General features: G+C 39.4%; 1 protein-coding gene across 1 annotated transcript in view; it reads left to right on the forward strand.

Moving 5' to 3' along the window:
- The window catches only part of CDK14 (cyclin dependent kinase 14), a 220,875-nt gene that overhangs the window by 133,586 nt on the left and 67,428 nt on the right, over positions 1-19,861 (forward strand). The window contains exon 6 of the mRNA XM_042472048.1: positions 3,727-3,789. Coding sequence (XP_042327982.1) covers positions 3,727-3,789 — 63 coding nt within the window. The remainder of the gene's footprint in view (positions 1-3,726; positions 3,790-19,861) is intronic.

Here is a 19,861-nt window from a genome sequence, read left to right on the forward strand (position 1 = left end):
TGCCAACAAATATGGCAAACAAAGCAGTAATCAGCAAACTGGAAAAGATCCATATACATCCCTACACACAAAAAGGGAGAGATTGCAGTAACTACAGAACCATTGAACTGATTTCCCACACAAGCAAAGTCATACTAAAAATTCTGCAGCAAAGACTCCTACCATATATGGAACGAGAAATCCCAGAGGTGTAAGCTTGTTTGAGGAAAGGAAGAGGCACTAAGGATCACATTGCAAACATATGGTGGATAATAAGTGCACCAGGGAATTCGAAAAGAAAATCTACCTGGGCTTTATTGACTACAGTAAAGCTTTTGACTGCATAAACCATGAAAACTTCCAAAGATGTTTGGAAGATGTTGACCAGTGGAATCCATGTCTTTGGAGTGGTAGGTCCACTCTGGGTTTTGGGACTAAACCCAAACCCAAAGGGTGCTCAACAATGGCTCCTCTTCATCTTGGACAGAAGTGACCAGTGGAGTGCCACAGGGTTCTGTCCTGGGCCCAGGGCTATTCAAGATCTTTATCAATGACTTGGATGACAGAATTGGGGACAAGTTTATCAAATTTGCAGGTGACACCAAATTAGGAGGAGCAGCTAATACCCAGAAGAGAGGATCAACATTCAAAATGACCTAAATAGATAAGAAAGCTGGGTCAAAACTAACAAAATCAATTTGAATTAAGGTACTGCACTTAAGTAGAAAAAAATGAAATGCCTAGATATAGGATTGGGGACACTTGGCTTAACAAGACTACATATGAAAGGGATCTAGGAGTCCTATTAGACCACAAGTTGAACATGAATCAACAGTGTGATACGGCAGCCAAAAAGGCCAATCCGACTTTAGGCTGCATCAATAGATGTATAGGATCTAGATTAAGTGAAGTAATAGTGCCACTCTGCTCTGTTTTGGTCAGGCCTCACCTGGAATAATGTGTCCAGTTCTGGGCACCACAATTCAAAAAGGAGGTTGAAATGCTGGAGCGTATCCAGAGGAGGGCCACCAAAATGGTGGAAGGTCTGGAAACCATGAAGCCCTATGAGGAGAGACTTAGGGAGCTGGATATCTTCAGCCTGGAAAAGAGACAATTAAGACGTGATATGATAGTCCTGTTTAAGTATTTGACGGGGTGTCTTTTTGAGGATGGAACAAGCTTGTTTTCTGCTGCTCCAGAGAATAGGACACAGAACAATGGATGCAAGCTACAGGAAAAGAGATTCCACTTCAACATTAGGAGGAATCTCCTGATAGTAAGAGCTGTTCAGAAGTGGAAGACATTTCCTCAGAGAGTGGTGGAGTCTCCTTCTTTGGAGGTCTTTAAACAGAGGCTGGATGGCCATCTGCCAGGGATGCTTTGTTTGTGAGTTCCTGCATGGCAGAGGACTGGATTTGATGGCTCTTGTGGTCTCTTCCAACTCTATAATTCTATGAAATGGGAGTACCACTACATTTGTTTGTCCTGCTGTATAACCTGTACTCGGTACAAGAGACTGCCATCAGAACTGAGTACGGAGAAACAAAAGGGTTTCCAATAGGCAGAGGGGTCAGTTAAGGCTGCATGCTATAACCCTATTTATTCAACCTGTATGCAAATAACATTGTATGCAGAACAGGCTTAGACTCAGAGGCAGGTGGAGTGAAAGTCAGAGCTGGGAACATTAACAACCTAACTACCGTAAGATATGCAGATGACAAAATACTGCTAGTAGAAGCCAACAAAGTCCTGGAGCAATTACTGAAGAAGATCAAGAAGGACGGTGACAAGGCAGGCTTAATGCTGCACATTAAGAAATAAAAAATAATGACCACAGAAGATCTACAAGAATTCATCCTAGATAATGAGAAAATTGAAATAGTGAAAGCTTTCCTATACTTTGTATCAAACATTAATCAGAACGGAGACTGCAGTCAAGAAATTAGAAGAAGGCTAGGATTAGGAAGGGCAGATATGAAAGAAATGGACAAGAACTTAAAGAGCAAAGATATGTCTCTGAACACTAAAGTAAAGATTGTCCAAGCCATTGTATTCTCTATGACCATGTATGGATGTGAGAGCTGGACAGTGAAGAAAGCTGACAGAAAGAATAAACTTATTTGAGATGCGGTGCTGGAGAAGAGTGCTGAGTATATTGTGGACAGCGCCCAAACTCTTCTTGGGAGCAAGGGTGAATGAGACTGTTGTATTTTTGCTACATCATGGGAAGACATGAATCATTAGAAAAGACAATAATGCTAGGAAAGGTAAAAGGCAGCAGAAAAAGAGGGAAACCACATACCAGATGGATGGGCCCAATCAGCAAGGCCATGGGCTCAAGCCTGCAGGAAGTGAGCAGAGCAGTGGAGGAAAGGAGAGCATCTTGGAGAAGTCCCATCCACAGCATTACTATAGTTAACAAGATTACTATCAAGATTCACTTGCATAGCCATGTTTCCCTTTTATAGTTTTAATATACCGTATGAATCATTTTTACAACTGCTCGAAAATATACAGTGCATCCACGTTATACGCGGGCGCGCTATATGCGGCTTGAGCATGTGGGGCGCAAGGGGCAGCATGTCCCATTCAGATGAATGAGGTGCGCACAAGCCACATTCATTTGAATGGGCTTGAGCATAGGCGGAATTCGCCTTACGCGGGGCAGTCCGAAACGGATCCCCTGTGAAAGGCGAGGTTCCACTGTATAATGTTGCAAAGGCATTATAGGACACTTACTCTACAAAAATGCAATAATGCATTTAGAAAATATTGTGATAATTACCTATATGCCATTAATTTGGGTATTACTTTTTTACTTTCATTGTTTTAGAAAGGGCAGGTTCTTGATAAAATTGAGAATGAAATATATAAATTCCTTATACAACCATAATATAGTAGCTTGTGGTATATGCAGGAGGTTTCTAGGCTGACTACTTTTGATAGCAATCATTGTTGCTCTGATGGAACTGAAACTGACTGTCAGCTCATGGATGATAGCCATGTGTAGTTGTTGTTTGGATACATACTACTATATTTTATCCATATTAGCATATGTGATTTATCCACTACACAGAAGGGATTGTTCTGTTCTCAATAATATTTTTTTAAAAATCAATATTTTTGTTCTAAAGTACTTTTTTGGTTTAGTGCTACTGTGTTCTTATTTTTAATAATACAATTTTAGAGCTCAACAAAAGTGATGTCAGGCTTAATGAAAAAAACAACACTTGGTATGTTTGTGTGTATTGTATAGTGCTAAAGTGGCATTAACAAGTAGAGATTTTTAAAAGGTTTGTGAAAGTATCACATGTTAAATGTGCTTTAAAAAGCCCATTCATATAAACATTATTGTGCAAGTACTTAAATATTTTGGGGAAAAGAAAATTTAGAACAAAAGATAAGTTTTAAAAATATTGAACCCAATCTGTGAATTGTGTAAGAATTTGAAGTAGCCATTTGATGGTGATGTTTCTTTGTATGTGAAACTAATTGACAACAGTTTTTTGCATTACAATAGTACAGGCCATTAGAAGGGAATGAAATGAATTTTTATACACAGTATTATTTGTCAGATGGCTAGAATGAAGCCTGAAAGTGATGTCAACATAGCACAATTAAGAAAATATTTTTTTCATTTGCTATATGTGGATAGAATACTGACTTTTAATTGGAAGAAAATTGATTTTTGTTTTACAGTGATATGGAGACAGTAGTAATACAACCCCCCTCCCATCTCTTTTCTAGCACACTGATTTATGTCAGTACATGGACAAACATCCTGGAGGACTTCATCCAGACAATGTGAAGGTAGGACACCACTTTCTAAATAATTATGACACTGGACATGTCTTAGAGTGGGGAATGATATAGGCAATAGTACTGTACAAATGTCTTTTTACAGATGTAAATCTTTGATATAGTAACATTATTAAACATTCTAACTTTGGTTTTTATTATTTTTATTGCATAAAGTTGGCTCTTAAACATAGCCATTAATATCCTATTATTTGGAAATGAGCGGGACCACCAGATTGGGCTTCCTACTAGGAAATCAGCCAGATTGTTTTACTGTAAAACGAAATCCATTCAGTCATACAGTTTGGGAGACCAACAAGGCAATTTTGCATATAAACCAGGCTTAGGCATTTTTGATCAATGAAATATCATGCTATATATCACATATGTACCAAAACTGAGATACTGATATACATTTGCCCAAATAAAGAACTTTCATTTCGGTTATTTTAAAATCCAGGGAAAAATTGGAATAGGTGTTCTGAGCTGCTGTTTAACATCAGTCTTGCATTATATGAGCATATTCATATTTAAAGTATTTAAAATGAAATAACTATAGTGTGTGTTTTTAAAAAGTTATGTTCCAAAATATAATTCACCAAGATAATAGTTGTGGAATTTTTACAGATAATGGTGGAATGTGCACCTACAGAAATATTAATGTTAGAGTAGAGGTTTTCAGAAAACACTGCATTATTATTATAGTACATTAATCTGGTGTTCTACTCTGGCTTTTATCCTTGATAATTTTCAATGTAGAAACCCATAAAGTGAACAAAATTTGGCTACCAGTCCTGAAGAATTGCAAAATGAGGACTCAGCAAATGCAAATGGGAAACCACTCAGAGTCAGGGGCTAATCCTCTTTTGCTTTAGCCTCCCAGCCTGAGGTCTGCAAATCACTCCTGCATTCCCAGGCTCACACAGTACGTATGTGTACACACACACACACACACACACACACACACACACACCTTTTTCCAGACAAGCATTCTTTGAAGATGCTAACCACAGATGCTAGCGAAACGTCAAGAAGAAACTCTTCTAGAACATGGCCACATAGCCCAAAAAAACCCACAAAAAACTATTCATCATATTAGTTTTTTAAGTGTGTGTGTATGTGGGCATGCCTGAAGATGGACTGTGAGAACTCATAATAGTGCTGCTCAGTGTTCACTCCCCAGGTAATCAGAATTTCATGGGGGAAAAGCAGGAATGTGCATGTTTGCTGTTACATTCCCAGCATTCAGCTCTATTGTCCTCAAGGGGTTGGAAGGGTAACTTCTACTGTGGCAAGTTTGCTTATTTTCTGTAGGTTCCTTGTATGCTACAGAATCCTGATTGCACAAGATTCTAAATCACTGATTATCAGACAGGTAGAATGTGCTTCCCTTTGTTATTTATTATCCTTTGCCATATCACAATCAGATTTTGAAAAATTCAAAATTCCAAAAACATTTTTGTCTTTTTTTCTCTGTGTATATTGTTCTGTATGGTCTGTTCAATAAACGTGCCTGCTGTGTGCAGAACTGGTGGAGAGCTATACTGGAATTTAGTAAAAATAGGTAGTTTATAGATTAAGCACAGGAGCAGCATGTGGTCCAACAATATATATATCTGAGCTTATGTTGAATAAACAGCATACATTGGTGAGATAAAAATATGGCTTACTTTATTGTTACAAAGAATTCATCTAGCTTCTAGGAAAGTAGGCAATCAGTAGAAAAAGCTATACTTTAGTAAAGGAGTTGCTCCTATGCATGAAAGTAAGAAGAATAATTTCCCTTCTGGGACAGCCTCGTGGCTATGTCCATCTTGGACCAAGGCAGGAAAGAGAGAATTAGTGAGAAAAAGGCCCGAAGCAGATGGTTTTATAAAAGCTACTGAAAAATGATTACATTCTTATGATCTTGCCTCTAATTTGGCCTTCTTGAATAGTTTGGTAACTATACCTATTTTTATATAAAAGTAAATAACGTTTTTTTTCATTCACTCACATTATGTTTCCACTGAGTGCATAGAAACAATGGCTTCTTTTATGAGTAGCTTAGTTTTTCAAGGACACCTCTGTTCTAATTAGGAATCCATTTCTATTTCTCATTTTCCATCTGAAGGTAATAGATTCCCCCTGGGACTTACTTGTAGAAAATAATTGCAGGTGAAATTTATTTCTGATGTGCTTTCATCACAATTATGTTAAGTCTATGTGTTGTAATAACTGAAATTATTCTGAATTTTAGTAATTTGCTTGCATTTTGTATTCTAGCTCAAGATTTAGGATAAGAGGCTTTTAAAAAGTTATTGGAGCTTTTCCGTGCATAATACAAAACTGTTATGCTAATTTCCAGTGCAGATTGAGCTTCGTGTGAGTAAAATAAAAATTGCCATACTGTATCACAGATACTCAAATGATTACAATTTAGAGCAAGTCAGTGTACATTTATAAGAATACAATACTGTGCCCTGGTTCAGATATGATGGCAGAGCATCACTTCCCATTGTGGGAATAAGCTGCTTTGTATATCAGGGGACAAGTATGTAAGCTTGCCATTTCCCCTTATGGGGTATGGAAATGATGAATTACAATTTATTTCACTATGATTAATGAGAACAAGCTAGGATCCAAAACACTGGTATTATCCTTGCTTTTTTTTTAACCACCCATAGCTAAACTGTAGTTTCTTAAGATATCATGGGATCTGTGGAAAAAAAAAATCTCTTTCCTTGTGAACAAGCAAGAGAAGAGAGGCGAGATCACATTTTACTGTCAGTGTCTACGGCAAAGCCTGTGTCTAAATACAGCAAGCATTATTTTTTAAATAATTTCTGTGTTAAACACTAGAGTCCTGTCCATGTTTTCATACCATTCTCCTGTAATATCAAGTACAGGCAAAGCTTAAAGTAGGCTAGGCAAAGTGTGGCTCTGGAGCCTCATGTGGCTCCCAGGCTGTTTTTAAGTCTCTCAACTCCTCCAGACTCCCAGGACCTAATAGTAATTTGCCAGGAGTCTCCAGAAGTGGCAAGTGATAATTAAAAATAGTGTGGAGAGATCCCATGCACTGTTTAAAATCAGAAACAATCATTTCTGATTTTGTTTTTGTTTCCATTTTGGGGTACGTTTTGATAGTCTGGTAGACCCATCCCACTTTTGAGAAGATCTGCCCCCAGATATGCTGCAGTTGCCCACACTAGTTTAAATAATCTATGTTGGAGTGCTTCAGATACTACTTTTATGCATAAAAAGTAACAGGTGGCTGCAAAGAAATAGCTCAGCCCTGAATTTTAGAAGCAAGGTATTATTTTCTGATGTGCCCATCCAATTTGTTAACCTTAAAGATAGAATAAACATGCGGTATGTATTGAAAATATTGGACAGCAGATCCAACATTTATATTAGGCTCTAGAATTTAATATTGCAGCAGGGCATAAAAGATGTGCATCTATTTTGACTTTTCTTGCCGTTTCTCTTGTATCTCTGGGTTTTTTTTTTTAGATGATACTTTTTGGAAGGTGGAAAATTTTTACTTTTCAGGCATGAAATGCAGCATTAGTTTCCCAGGGATTAATGTAGGTTGCTGTTGTTCTAAATGATTTCCTAAGAAAGATTCAGGTTATATGTTCAAACATGCGAAGGCTGAAGCTGAAAACACATTAGTTAACACAGATCAATATGTGAAGCTCAGGCTCTCCTATCCATAAAAAGGATACTGAAATTGACACAATTATTGATGGTTGCAATGTTAGTGGAATGGTAAGTCAACTCTGTATTCTAGTCTCAACTTTTAATAAGCTATCCAAGGAGATGAATCCCACAAGGTTTTGTACTTTGGATAGCTCCTGAAACCTTTAGATTAAAAGCCAGATTTCCCTGCCTCACTGACACTGGAGCCAGATCGTTGCAACTGTTGTTGTTGTTAACCACCCTTGAGTTGATCTCGACTCATAGTGACCCTATGGATGAGACATCTCCAAGACTCTTTATCCTCTACTACTTTCCTTAGTTCTTGTAGATTCATACCCATGACCACCTTAATGGAGTCTATCCATCTAGCACGTGGTCTTCCTCTCTTTTTCCTTCCTTCCACCTTTCCAAGCATTATGGTCTTTTCTAATGAGTCATGTCTTCTCATGGCGTGGCCAAAGTATGACAGCCACAGTTTAATCGTCTTGTCTTTAAGGGAGATCTCATTGCAACTGTCTGTTCTAATTGTCTGCAGAAATAGGTGTCAGTGAGCCTTTCAAAAGTTGTGAGAGAAACCTAAGAAGATAGGTCCATAGAGTGTGCAACTTAGAGCCCGTACAAACAAGCCAAAATAAAGCTACTTCGAGTCATTTTGGAGGTATGCTGTTTAAATGATGCATGCATCCAAAGAACAGAAGCCGTGTCAAAGCCACGCTCCAGTCCTAAGGACTGGAATGCGGCTTTGGCGCAGCTGTTTCAAAGGGACTTAAACCATGTGTCTATCAGTTTGACCTCTGATACTCAAAGGATATAGATCATGATTCATTTGACCTGAAAAACAGGGAAGCCTGATATAAAACAATGTTTTGGCCACATTGTATAGATATACAATACAATAAAAAACAAAAACAAAAAACTTGATACTAAAATATGCCAGGGGACTAAACCTTCCGCCAACCTGACTTGCACATCAATCTCTATAACCTTTGTAATAAGAAAATAATGCAAACTCTATGTGACCTATGCCAGAAAACTTGAAATAAGCAAGACAAGTTGCTCAGTGCAGGGGAGGTTGCTAGTATTTTGTGAACTAGGCTGGTTTGTGTTGATTTTTTTTCTAAAACAAAATTAAACATTATTGTTCTAATGAAGCTGTAGGAAGATTTTCCCTTAAAAGCCTTTATGTAAGATTTCATTTGTAGCTAGTAGTTTTAGCTTGGTTTCTGTCAAGATTCTTTTGTCCTGTATTTTCTGTCAGGAATATTATTCCTTAACTAATTGTTACATTGCCTAAGTAATATCTGTTCTTGAAAAATGGATAATTTCAGGAGTTAATGACCAATTTGAAAATTAACAACCAGACTAAAAGCCTTAGGGTATTTGCCATCTTATAAATATTTATATTTTAAAGGCATAAGTAATTATGCTTGAAATTACCCCAAAGCAATGAGGAGTAATTCATTAACATTTATTTTGCATCTATTCTCATTTTAGTAAGAAGCCTTTGAATATTTGAAATAAGTTTCTGAAAGTGTATGTGGAACATAATCTTTCCAAGCATCAGTTTTCAAGAAATCAAATTAATTAATTAATGGCAGAGTTTAGTAATATTTTTGCTTGTCAGTTTATTGCAAACAGCCAAAAATGTAGGTAAAAGGGAGGAAATACTATTCTTGAAATTCCTTTCATTTATATTCATATGAAATTCTACTAAAAGCGAGATATATATTTATATTCTGAGAATCATGGGAGAAAGTAAATTGTCCTAGATAAATAGGAATTTTGAAAATATGGAATAATATTTGATGTATTCCTGTTGGGTTACATCGCATGATGGATTACAGCTTCAGTTCTACTATCTGCATAAGATCATACTGTGTTTCGCCGAAAATAAGACACTGTCTTATATTTATTTTTCCTCAAGAAGACACACTATGGCTTATTTTCAGGGGATCTCTTATTTTTATTAAGTGTGCTACAACAATCTACATTTATTCAAATACAGTGGACCCTTGTTACACACTGGGGTTTGGGTCCAAGATCCCCCATGGATAACAAAATGTGTGGATGCTCAAGTCCTGTTAAATATAATGAAATAGCAAAATGGTGTTCCTTATAAATAATGGAAAATCAAGGTTTGATATTTGAAGTTTATACTTTTTTTGAACATTTTTAAACTGTGGATGCTTGAATCCGTGTATAAAAAATCTGTGTATAAGAAGGGCCGACTGTATAGTTAAGTCGTCTTCTTCTGGAACATCGTCATAACTCTCCAAACCCAGAATTCCATCCTGAATTTCTTGCAGCTCCATTTCCTTTACAACAATTGGCCCTAATCTACCCGCCCCCTTCCGTTCCGTGCCAGGCCTATTACTATATCTTATTTTCGGGTATGGCTTATATTGAGCAAATGCTTAGAAATCCTGCTACGACTTATTTTATGTGTATGTCTTATTTTCGGGGAAACAGGGTAGTACGCTGAGTCAGACCATTGGTCCATTTAACCCATTGACAGAAGTTGTTCTGTGTTTCAGACATGTTTTTTTCCCTAGCCTACTGTAAGGTCTCAGATTGCTGGTGATCTTCTAACCAGAACGGACCCTACTTAGCTTTTGAAATCAGATGCAGTCAGCTGGCTTTAGGATGGTATGGCATCTGTAGCTGATTAAAATTTTCCATGACACATTTAACCAATAGAATAGATGTGTTGTATTATCTTTAAATGATAATAGTATACATTGACACAAACAGTTTTTCCCCCTGTAAATGTTTGGTTAATAATAATAATAATAATAATAATAATAATAATAATAATAATTTATTTATACCCCGCTCTTCAGCCAAGGCTATCAAAGCGGCTTACAATTTGTTAATTAGACATTTCCCTGCCCTCAGGCTTACAATCTAAAAAAGACAAGACAAAAGGAGAAGGGAATGGCAGTAGGGAAGGGGAAAAGTCCAGTAGATCTGCTCTCCCTTGGAGGCTTGATGGAGCTGACTTGCCTTTCTCTCCTTCAAGATGGTGGATAGAAGGAGGGCTCTTCTTCTTTTCAGGCAAGGTCTGATGGAGCTGCAATAATGCCATAACAATAAGTGTTCTAGACAGGCTTTAAACAGTCAGCATTTTAAATGTATGTGGCTAGAAGTGTTTTATTGGGAAAACTAATCCACACATCCCCCCATGTATGTCAGTGAACAGCCTAGGCAGAAATCTAAAATTCATTCTGAAAATGTTAGATAAATATCTGAAAATGTAGTGATGATTGCTTTGCAATTCTGTCTATATACACAGAGCTGTGTGCTGGATGTTATTCTAAGTGGAGCTGGAAATGTCTACAATTGTCACAGAAATCACTGTCAGTGTTTGGCTAGAGTTTTCCATTAATTACAGTGGATATGCTAAACAGGATTATTTGCTATTTAATGTAGTTGATAATGTTTTCCATTACTCTTCAGAGGACAAGCAGGTGCAGGGAAGGGTAGGATAATGTTATGCTAAATTAAGACTGTCTCTTTCAGATGGCATTGAGAATCAATTTTTAAATAAGCTTTTCTTATGATCAGGCACTTAATATGTCATCAGGATTTTACCCTGCTTATTTTTTGTCTTTATTTTAAACATTAATGAATTAAACTATGCAAGAACATGAACATTAAATAAAAATATTCTATCTTGTTAATAACCATTACTTGCTTTGTGAATAATCCTTCTCTGTGGTACTGATCTTGGTTAAATATGCAGACATATCTCAGTTAATGAAATAGATGTGTTCCTAGACATTACTTCTTTAACAGTATCAGAGGCAAAAATAATGAGGAAAAAATAGGGGTAGGTTCCCACATCACAGAAAAGAAAAGTACCGTAGCTTGAAGACATTTCAGCAGACTTTTTGTTCAGAATTAAAATACAGTATGGACATGTGAAATTATTATTATTAACCTTTATTTATGAAGCGCTGTAAATTTACACAGCGCTGTACATGCAATCTTTTTAGTTAGATGGTTCCCTGCCCTCAGGCTTACAATCTCAAAAGACATGACACAGAAGGAGAAGGGAGTGGTGGCGGGAAAGGGTAAGAGGTCCAGCAGTTGCTCTCTACCTCCGAAGCCTGGACAAAGGCAGATGGACTGGATGGAGGGCTTGGCTTCAAAATGGAAGGTTAATCTTCATCCAGGGAAAATACATACTCTCAAGTAGGATAATACATATACAATACATAGCAATACAGGAAATGGTTCGATAAACAGGCAACAAAAGAACATCAGATAGTAAGCGACAATTATGCAATGCCTGGGAAGGCTTCTCTGAACAGGATGGTTTTCAACTCCGTTTTGAAGCTAGTTAAAGAAGTGATGGCTCTTGCTTGTGGGGGAAGAAGGTTCCAGGAGTGAGGGGCAGCAAGTGAAAAGGGGCGAATCCAGGATGGGGCAGAGGAAATCCTGGGCTGAGACAGTAGACCTTGACTACCAGAACGGAGGGCCCTGGTGGGAAGGTGAGGAGAAAGAAGGTCTGATAAGTAAGGAAGGGCCAGTCCATGGAGGGCTTTGAATGTCGACAGCAGGAGCTTATAATGAATGCGGAAAGGGAGAGGGGGCCAGTGAAGGGATGCCAACACAGGAGAGATGTGGTCAGAGTGGTGGGTGGAAGTGATAATGCATGCAGCTGAATGCTGGACAGAGATTAAAGGATGGAGGTGAGAAAGAGGAAGCCCAGCCAGGAGGACGTTACAGTAATCCAGTCGTGAGATCAGTAGGGCATGGACCAGGATCTTGGCAGTAGAGGCGGAGAGATATGGTCGGATTTTGGCAATATTGTACAAAAAGAATCTACAAGCCTTGGCTGTGGTCTGGATCTGAGGGATACACGACAGAGAAGAGTCAAAGATAAAACCAAGACTGCGGGCTTGCTGGACTGGTTGAATAGAAATGTTGTCCACAGAGACAGAAAAGGAGTGTTGAAGGGTGGGCTTAGGAGGAAAGACAAGAAGCTCCATCTTGGACATGTTAAGCTTCAAACGCCGATGGCGCATCCACTGCAAGACAGCTGTAAGGCAAGACGAGACTTGCTGTTCAAGCCTTGGAGAAAGGTCAGGGGCAGAAAGATACAGCTGGGTGTCATCAGCATACAGATGGTAGGAAAAACCAAAAGAGCTGATGAGTTTTCCTAAGGACATTGTGTAGAGAGAAAACAGAAGGGGACCCAGAACAGAGCCCTGGGGAACTCCAACAGATAAGGGAACAGGAGAAGAAGTCTGACCCCCTGCAACTACTGCAAAAGATCTTCCAGACAAGTAAGATCTAAACCAGTTGAGAACAGAGTCGAAACAACCAGGTCAGGTGAGGCTTGCATGAGCAAACAAAAACAATTTGAACCTTCTAGAAACCAAGCCTTTCTCCAAAATGAATCCAGGGATGATTTCCTTCTCTCTTCCTTTGTGGTCTATGAGATTCACTCAACTGGGAATTCCTGTGCCTGCACAAAGCATATTTGGAACCTTCTAGTCTAGCTAGGCAGATTTTTGGCAGTAGCTCCACCTACCCTCAGCTATTCCCTTGCTGTTCCAGCTCCTTTACTTCAGTTCTTTTTAATCTGCCACATGAAGAGTATCAAGAGCCCTTGGTGTAGTATTTTCCTCAGTTTTTAACAGATTGATTTGGCATGTTTATTGGGGGGGGTTGTCTCTAAATCCTCAGCTTGGTTTGTCTTTCTCATCCTGGTTATGACTCGGCCTGTTGCAGCTTCTTCTTCTGTGCATAATCCTGGCTTAAGAAATCTCTGGCTTTGAGTTTTTTACTTCGAACTATCTTGACCATTATTTATTCAGGATGAGGTCTCTATAGTCATGACTCATTGCCAAGTCCAACCTCTTCAAGACTCCAGTGTAGTGATTGACTATCCTGACATCAGTACAGTGATGTCTCCACTGGCTCCACAACCCCTGTTGTGTCTCCCCCATTAAGAGTTCAGCTTCAGAAGACAAAACAGATCTACTGCAGCTGTGCCCTTCTCCAGCTCAATCTGACAGCCACTTAAGTTCTCCAGGGGAGGAAGAGGTGGGAGAGATAGCTCCAAGTCTTCAGGAAATATGAAGGCTTTAGCATTGGGCAAAAACCTAGGCCCTCCTGCACAGGTGAAGTGATCAGCTGTGCATTGGATCTGAGAAATGTCCTCTTTAAATATGGTCTGCAGGTTGGGTGAATTCCCCGTTCATGGCAAGGGGCCATTCCCCATTTGGTTTGTTGGAAACAAAAATGGTTTCTCTCTGTGTGTGCCTACTGTGAAATATGAACCTGGACTGTTGCTTGACTCAGATAACTTGCTACTCCTACATGAACTCTGCTTAGATTTACAACTGTTTGCAATCAGACACCACAGTGCTCTGCACTCTTTTGCAGTATGAGAGCTGGACAATCCCAGTCTCTGGTCATGAAGGATGCATCAGTGTCAGGATGGGGGCCCACCTTAACTAACTGTTCATACAAGGACTATGGTTGAGAGAGGAGAAAGCTCTGCATATCAACCTCCTGAAACTGTTGGCAGTAGAGAAAGCATTACACTCTTTCAAGATGCTGCTACAGGACAAAGTTGTACAAATACTGTCTGACAACACCACAGTCATGTATATCTTGAACATGCAGGAAGGGACTTGGTCTGCCACTCTATCGCCTGTTTCCTGTGATTTTGGGACTGATTCATTGAGAGAGGTGTGGTAGTGATGGCTGTTCACCTTTCTGGAGAAGGCAGTGTCACAGCAGATACCCTCAACAAGACATCTAATTCAACTCATGTGTGGCAGCTGCATCCCAAAACTGGAACCAATCTTTCATCAATAGGATGAACGAGAGCTGGATCCCTTCTCGTCAGAGGACAATGCTCAATGCAGGCAGTACTGCTCCTAGACTCGTCAGTGGAGATTGAATGGAGATGGCTTCCTGTACCACTGGTGAAGCCCTGCAGTGTATGTCTTTTCACCGTTCCTGTTTCTGATGAGGGTGATCACCAAACTGTGTCAGGACAAAGTCGACTGCAACCTGATCACAACCTGGTATTCCCAGCAGTTGTGGTTCACCCCGTTCCTCCCTCCCTCCCTTCCTCCCTCTCTCTCTCTCTGTCGTGCTCTGTGTTCAGCTTCCTCTCTGACTAGACCTCACACTGTAACAAGACTAGTTCGGACACCCTGACTTCAGCCCCACAAGCTTTGCTGCTTGCTGGTGTAAGAGATGTCACCACTACCACCAACCATCCTTACACCAGGCACTCATATTTCTACCAATGGAAAAAGCTCCAGGATTCCTCCCACCAATTCCTCCTTTGGAGGTCAGTATTGGACAGGTTCTGCACTTTCTACTGTTGCTGTTGACCAAGATACTATCCTATTCTTTGATCTGGTGCTACCTAGCCACAGTTTCCACAAACTGCCAGCTTCTCGGGAAGCCATCCTGCTTCCTTAATCTACTAATAAAGAGTTTCTGAAGGGCTGCAAGAATCTCTGCCTCCTGGTCAACACCAAGGTAGATTCATCTCTACGGGAAGCCCTTTGCTCTTGTTGCTACTTGTGACCTCTGCTTCCTATCCTGAAAGACTGCCTCCCTGATCGCTATCATGATAGCCAAATGGGCTGACGAGCTCTGTACTTTCCAGTTGGATCATCTATACCTGTATCTCTGTTTCCATCCAGACTGGGCTGTCCTCAGACCTGGCGTCACTTTCTTTCTGAAGGTGGTGTCAACCGTCCACCTCAACCAGGACTGCTGTTTTCCTGCTGAATCTGGATTTGGACTCTCAGAGATGCTGGCAATTTCTCAATGTGTGTAGGGCTCTGGTCATATACGTTGATAGGACTGCAGGCTCACAAAGAGTTTTTTCATGCTATTCTAAATAGAAAAAAGTACTACCCTTCTCGTTGCAGTGGTCATCCATCTGGTGTACGAACTGGCTGGAAAGGACCTCCAGCTCAAATTCAAGCCTATTACACATGGGCCATGGATGCTTCTTCTGTCTTCCTGGTGTGTGTGCCATTTGAGGACATTTGTCTAGACCTTCATAACTCACTACAAGTGGAGTCACAGTCTTGGACTGATTACAGAGCAATCATTGAAATACCATGTTTAGAAGTCTCTCTCTCCAGGGTAAACACATTGGCTGTTATGAAGGAAAGTTCTATCTAGGTGCACTCACACACATGTTCCCTGGGCCCCATAGATAAATGAAGTTGATGGCTGTGGTTGTGGAAATGTCCTTCTGTCATGCAGAATGCACTTCCCCAAGTTTTAAAGAAAAACTTTAAAAGCCAAGAATTTTAATGGCAGTGCTAATAGTGCTATCCATACCAGTCTACTGTTTTCCATACTATTTTTTAAGTGAGCAAATGATGGAATCCAAAGGCTGAATATTCTTAAACGTCACAAGCAGGAGATATTTGTAATATGGAATATGAATGGAGAGTGGAAACGATCTAGTTCTTGTTGAGTGCACCAATATGTCTTTATCGAATAAATTGTTGGTTTTAATGTGTTTGCCCTTACATTTTAATCATTGCTAACACATTGATATCATACTCCATAAACCTCTAAATTGGTTTGACCTTCATATGGCAGTTTCCCCCAGGTCTTATTATTGGAAAGCAGCATGTCAGCTAAATTGGCACTGTCAAGGCAAAATTGCAAAGGCATGCTTTTTGTGTGGCCATCAAATGCACTTTTAAAAAATACATAGTACCAGTTTTAAAGAAAAATATTTGAGTCTTTGAAAGAGCTAAATAGCTTGATTGCAAGATTATACTTCTAATTGCTACAAAACAAATAATATTATCTGTACACATTTCTTTTCCTGCCATTTTTGACACATGAAGCCATTGATTCAGTGCTTTCAGAAGCTCCAGTTACCATTTAGCTTTAAAATCATATACGTAGTATGATGCCCATACCCTAAACCAGTGATAGCAAACGTTTTAGAGACTGAGTGCCCAAACTGCAACCTAAAACCCACTTATTTATCACAAAGTGCCATGTCCCTCTGACTTTCTAGTAACAAACTCTGGCGAACTCTATGCTGAGGTGATGACGTGTGTGCACACAGAGAGGGCTCTGAGTGCCACTTCTGGTATTCGTGCCATAGGTTCGCCACCACTGCCCTAAACCTTGAGGCTATATTTTTTAAAAATTTTCTAAAAGTGAAAAAAAAGTTTTTGTTTTTGTGTTATTCTTTTGCACTGAGCTTGTTGCTTGTCTTTTTCAGATAATGATAAATATTGTATACCACTTCAAGAGTAACTAAATTTGGTCCCATAGAGCCCACTTATCTCCATTGTTTTCCAAACTGGTTTACGGTTAGAGATTAAGTTTCGCTAATAAGACAATAGAAATTGTAACCTGCCAGTAGGGAAACAGTTATGTTTAACTTTTTTTTTTTGCAAAAGAACATTTGTCTATGTTTTCCTTGCCATCTTTCAAGTTATTTCAAATGTTGATTAATCTCCTGTATGGGGATAATTAATGTAGAAGGGGGGGAGTTGTAGCTAGATGTGGAGGATTGCCAAATGTGGCCATTTGCTGCATAAAACTACAACAAGCCATAGCTCTCACTATTCAGCTATCTGCAGTACAAGCTAAATACAGTGGTACCTCGGGTTACGAAATTAATTCGTTCCGCGGCTAATTTCGTAACCCGAAAAACCTTCGTAACCTGAATTGCCATAGGCGCTAATGGAAAAAATAGCTCTCTGCTGCCCTCCGGTGGCGGCCTTTCCATTTAAAACAGCGCCGGGGTTTTTTCGTAACCCGAAAAAACCTTCGTAAGCCGAAACAATAAATCCCTATGGGATTTTTTCGTATCCCGAAAAATTCGTAAGCTGGGTAATTCGTATCCCGGGGTACCACTGTATACAGTAATGAAACATATGAGGATGTGTACATGTTTTTTGCTATGTGGAAGTACTACCAGAGTAGGAAATCATCATTGGTTCCCTTTGGAGCAGCCCTCAAAATACACAGTTTGCATGAAGTAGAGTTTTAGAGTGAGGGAAGTGGAGTAGTTTCATATGTTGAAGATTAAGTTGTCCAAGGGCTGATACTGAACAAAGACAAGACAGATGTATTAATCATTGCAACAGGAACATTTTCCAGTTTTCTCTATTACAGAAAAAAATGAAATAGCCAGCAACATGATTACATTCTTTAAATGTAATGGATTCCAAGGAGGCTAACACTGCCTCTTCCTTTAGACAGGATGGTTGGGAGAGGCAATAGGAGGAAAGTGGGGGAAATGCTCCATATCATAGTTTATGCTGTCCTGCATCTGTAAGCTCTTCTGCCCCAGGGTTCTTCTGTTGGTGAGTCAAAATAAATAAAATAATAATTTGTCTTGATCGGAAATACTGCTTGGGAGTTATTTGGTAGAAGGATAACATTATTTGTGAATGAAGGAACTGGCAATGTTTTTAGGAGCCTTATGTTTTGAGGAATTGGCTATAGAATACTTTTGTATCTGTGAGGAAGTGCTTAAAAGTTCTCTGCCCAATCAAGATGGGAATGTCTTGGAGCCATGTAACTTACATGCTATTCTGCACATTCAGCACACTGGACACATTATTTCTCAGGTATCTAACCCATTTCCCTGAAAAATTCTGATGTCTGATAAGTGAAATACTGCTCTGCTGCTGCTATCACCTCTGGGATGATTTGAAAATTTCCTTCCTTTCAAACTCTTTTTACAATTTGGCAACAGTAAATAGTCAGATGGAACAAGATCTGGTGAGTAGGGTGGATGGTCTGTGCACTCAACCACTAAATTCTTCAAAATATCCATTGTCTTACCAGCCTTGTGAGCAGGTCCGTTGTCCTGGACAAAGTGAACATGCTCAACAGTTTCAGAAGTTGACACTGTTGAAGGTCTCCCAGACCTTGCTGCATCTTCAGTCTCAAAATCTCCATGCTGAAAGTTGGCACACCACTTCTTCATAGGGCAAAGCAGATGGCGCAAAAGGTCCATGATAGGATTGCGCCATCGCCGTTTACCCCAGGACTGTGGCAGCTGCATACGCCTGGCCTTGATCCGGGCTGCCGTCATGGTCCTGAACCTAGTGCCAAAAAGGAGCAGTATTTTACCGCTCCTTTTTGGGCTGGTTCTTTGGCAAAGAGCTGCACTTCAGTGGCTTCTAGCAGCATTCAGGGCAGGTGTCATCTGAACGCCACAGCCCCAACATGGCCTGATGTCAATCCTTTAGGCCATTTCTTTGAGGCCCACAACTGAGTATAATGGGAGCTTGTCATTCAGTGTTTACATCATATACTCATGGATTTCCTTTGGAGATTTTTTCTGCTGGAATAGAAACTTCATGATGGCCTGGACATCAGCACTTGTAAACACTTTGTATTGACATGGTTCTATCAATGATCTGAAAAAAAAAATCTTAAATTAGAGCTACAGTCCTACAATTGGCAGCTCAGAATACAAAAGAACCCCTTCTGAAGCTACAGAGACAAAATTATGCTCAGATTTGGGAAGTAGGTCAGGCTGAGAACTTTTCAGTACACCCTTATGTGGTGTTTCTGGGCTTGTGAAGACTACGTGTATAAGAAGAGATGTGTGCACAACACCGGATGCAAAAATGAGTCGGACCTTTGAGAGCTGTTAGTTGTCTTGCTTAAAGTTGGTACCAGAAAGCAGTTATTGTTGACAACCAAACTAATGTGGGGATATGTCAGTCAACCAACTGCTAGGTAATCTTGGGAGTAAGTAATAGAGTATTCATGATCACAGACTTCATTAGTCACATCAGCCTGCAATAGTACACAGTTTATTTATCCCACTTTTTACCACCTTAATTTATTTATTTATTTTATCTCACCTTTTCTGCTCTCAACTATTTGTACAATAACCCTGTGAAATAAGACAGGTTAGGAGAGAGTATGACAGGCCCAGGATCAACCAGTGAGTTTCAATTTGCTATGTTCCAGTCCTTAACCACACAACACCACACAAGCTCTTTAAAGTAGCATGTATAGCAAAGATGTTATCTAAAGGAGATTTATTTCCCCAAACTAATTTATTGGGTTTTTTAACTTATGCCTTTGTATTTCCTTAGTACATTGTTAGCTTTGGAAGAAGCTTTTTTTAATGAATTGTGTGTGCACAGGGGCAAAAAGAAATTTAATTAAATCTGATCAGTTCATACGATCAGTAATATAACATTTCTACACTGTCATATCACGTTTTAGTCTCTTCAGTTATCATATTTCACAGTTTTGTAATGTAGATAGATAACTAATTACAAGCTAGTTCATGCCAGTGTATTGATTCTGAAAATTTTTTAATGATCTAATGCTCTTACATAAAGAAAAGAGTCTCACTGTTCACAAGTAAGCTGAGCTCCTGGGTGAAGTGCAACCTCTTTGTTATGTT

This window comes from Sceloporus undulatus, chromosome 6, assembly GCF_019175285.1.
Source record: "Sceloporus undulatus isolate JIND9_A2432 ecotype Alabama chromosome 6, SceUnd_v1.1, whole genome shotgun sequence".
NCBI lineage: Eukaryota > Metazoa > Chordata > Lepidosauria > Squamata > Phrynosomatidae > Sceloporus > Sceloporus undulatus.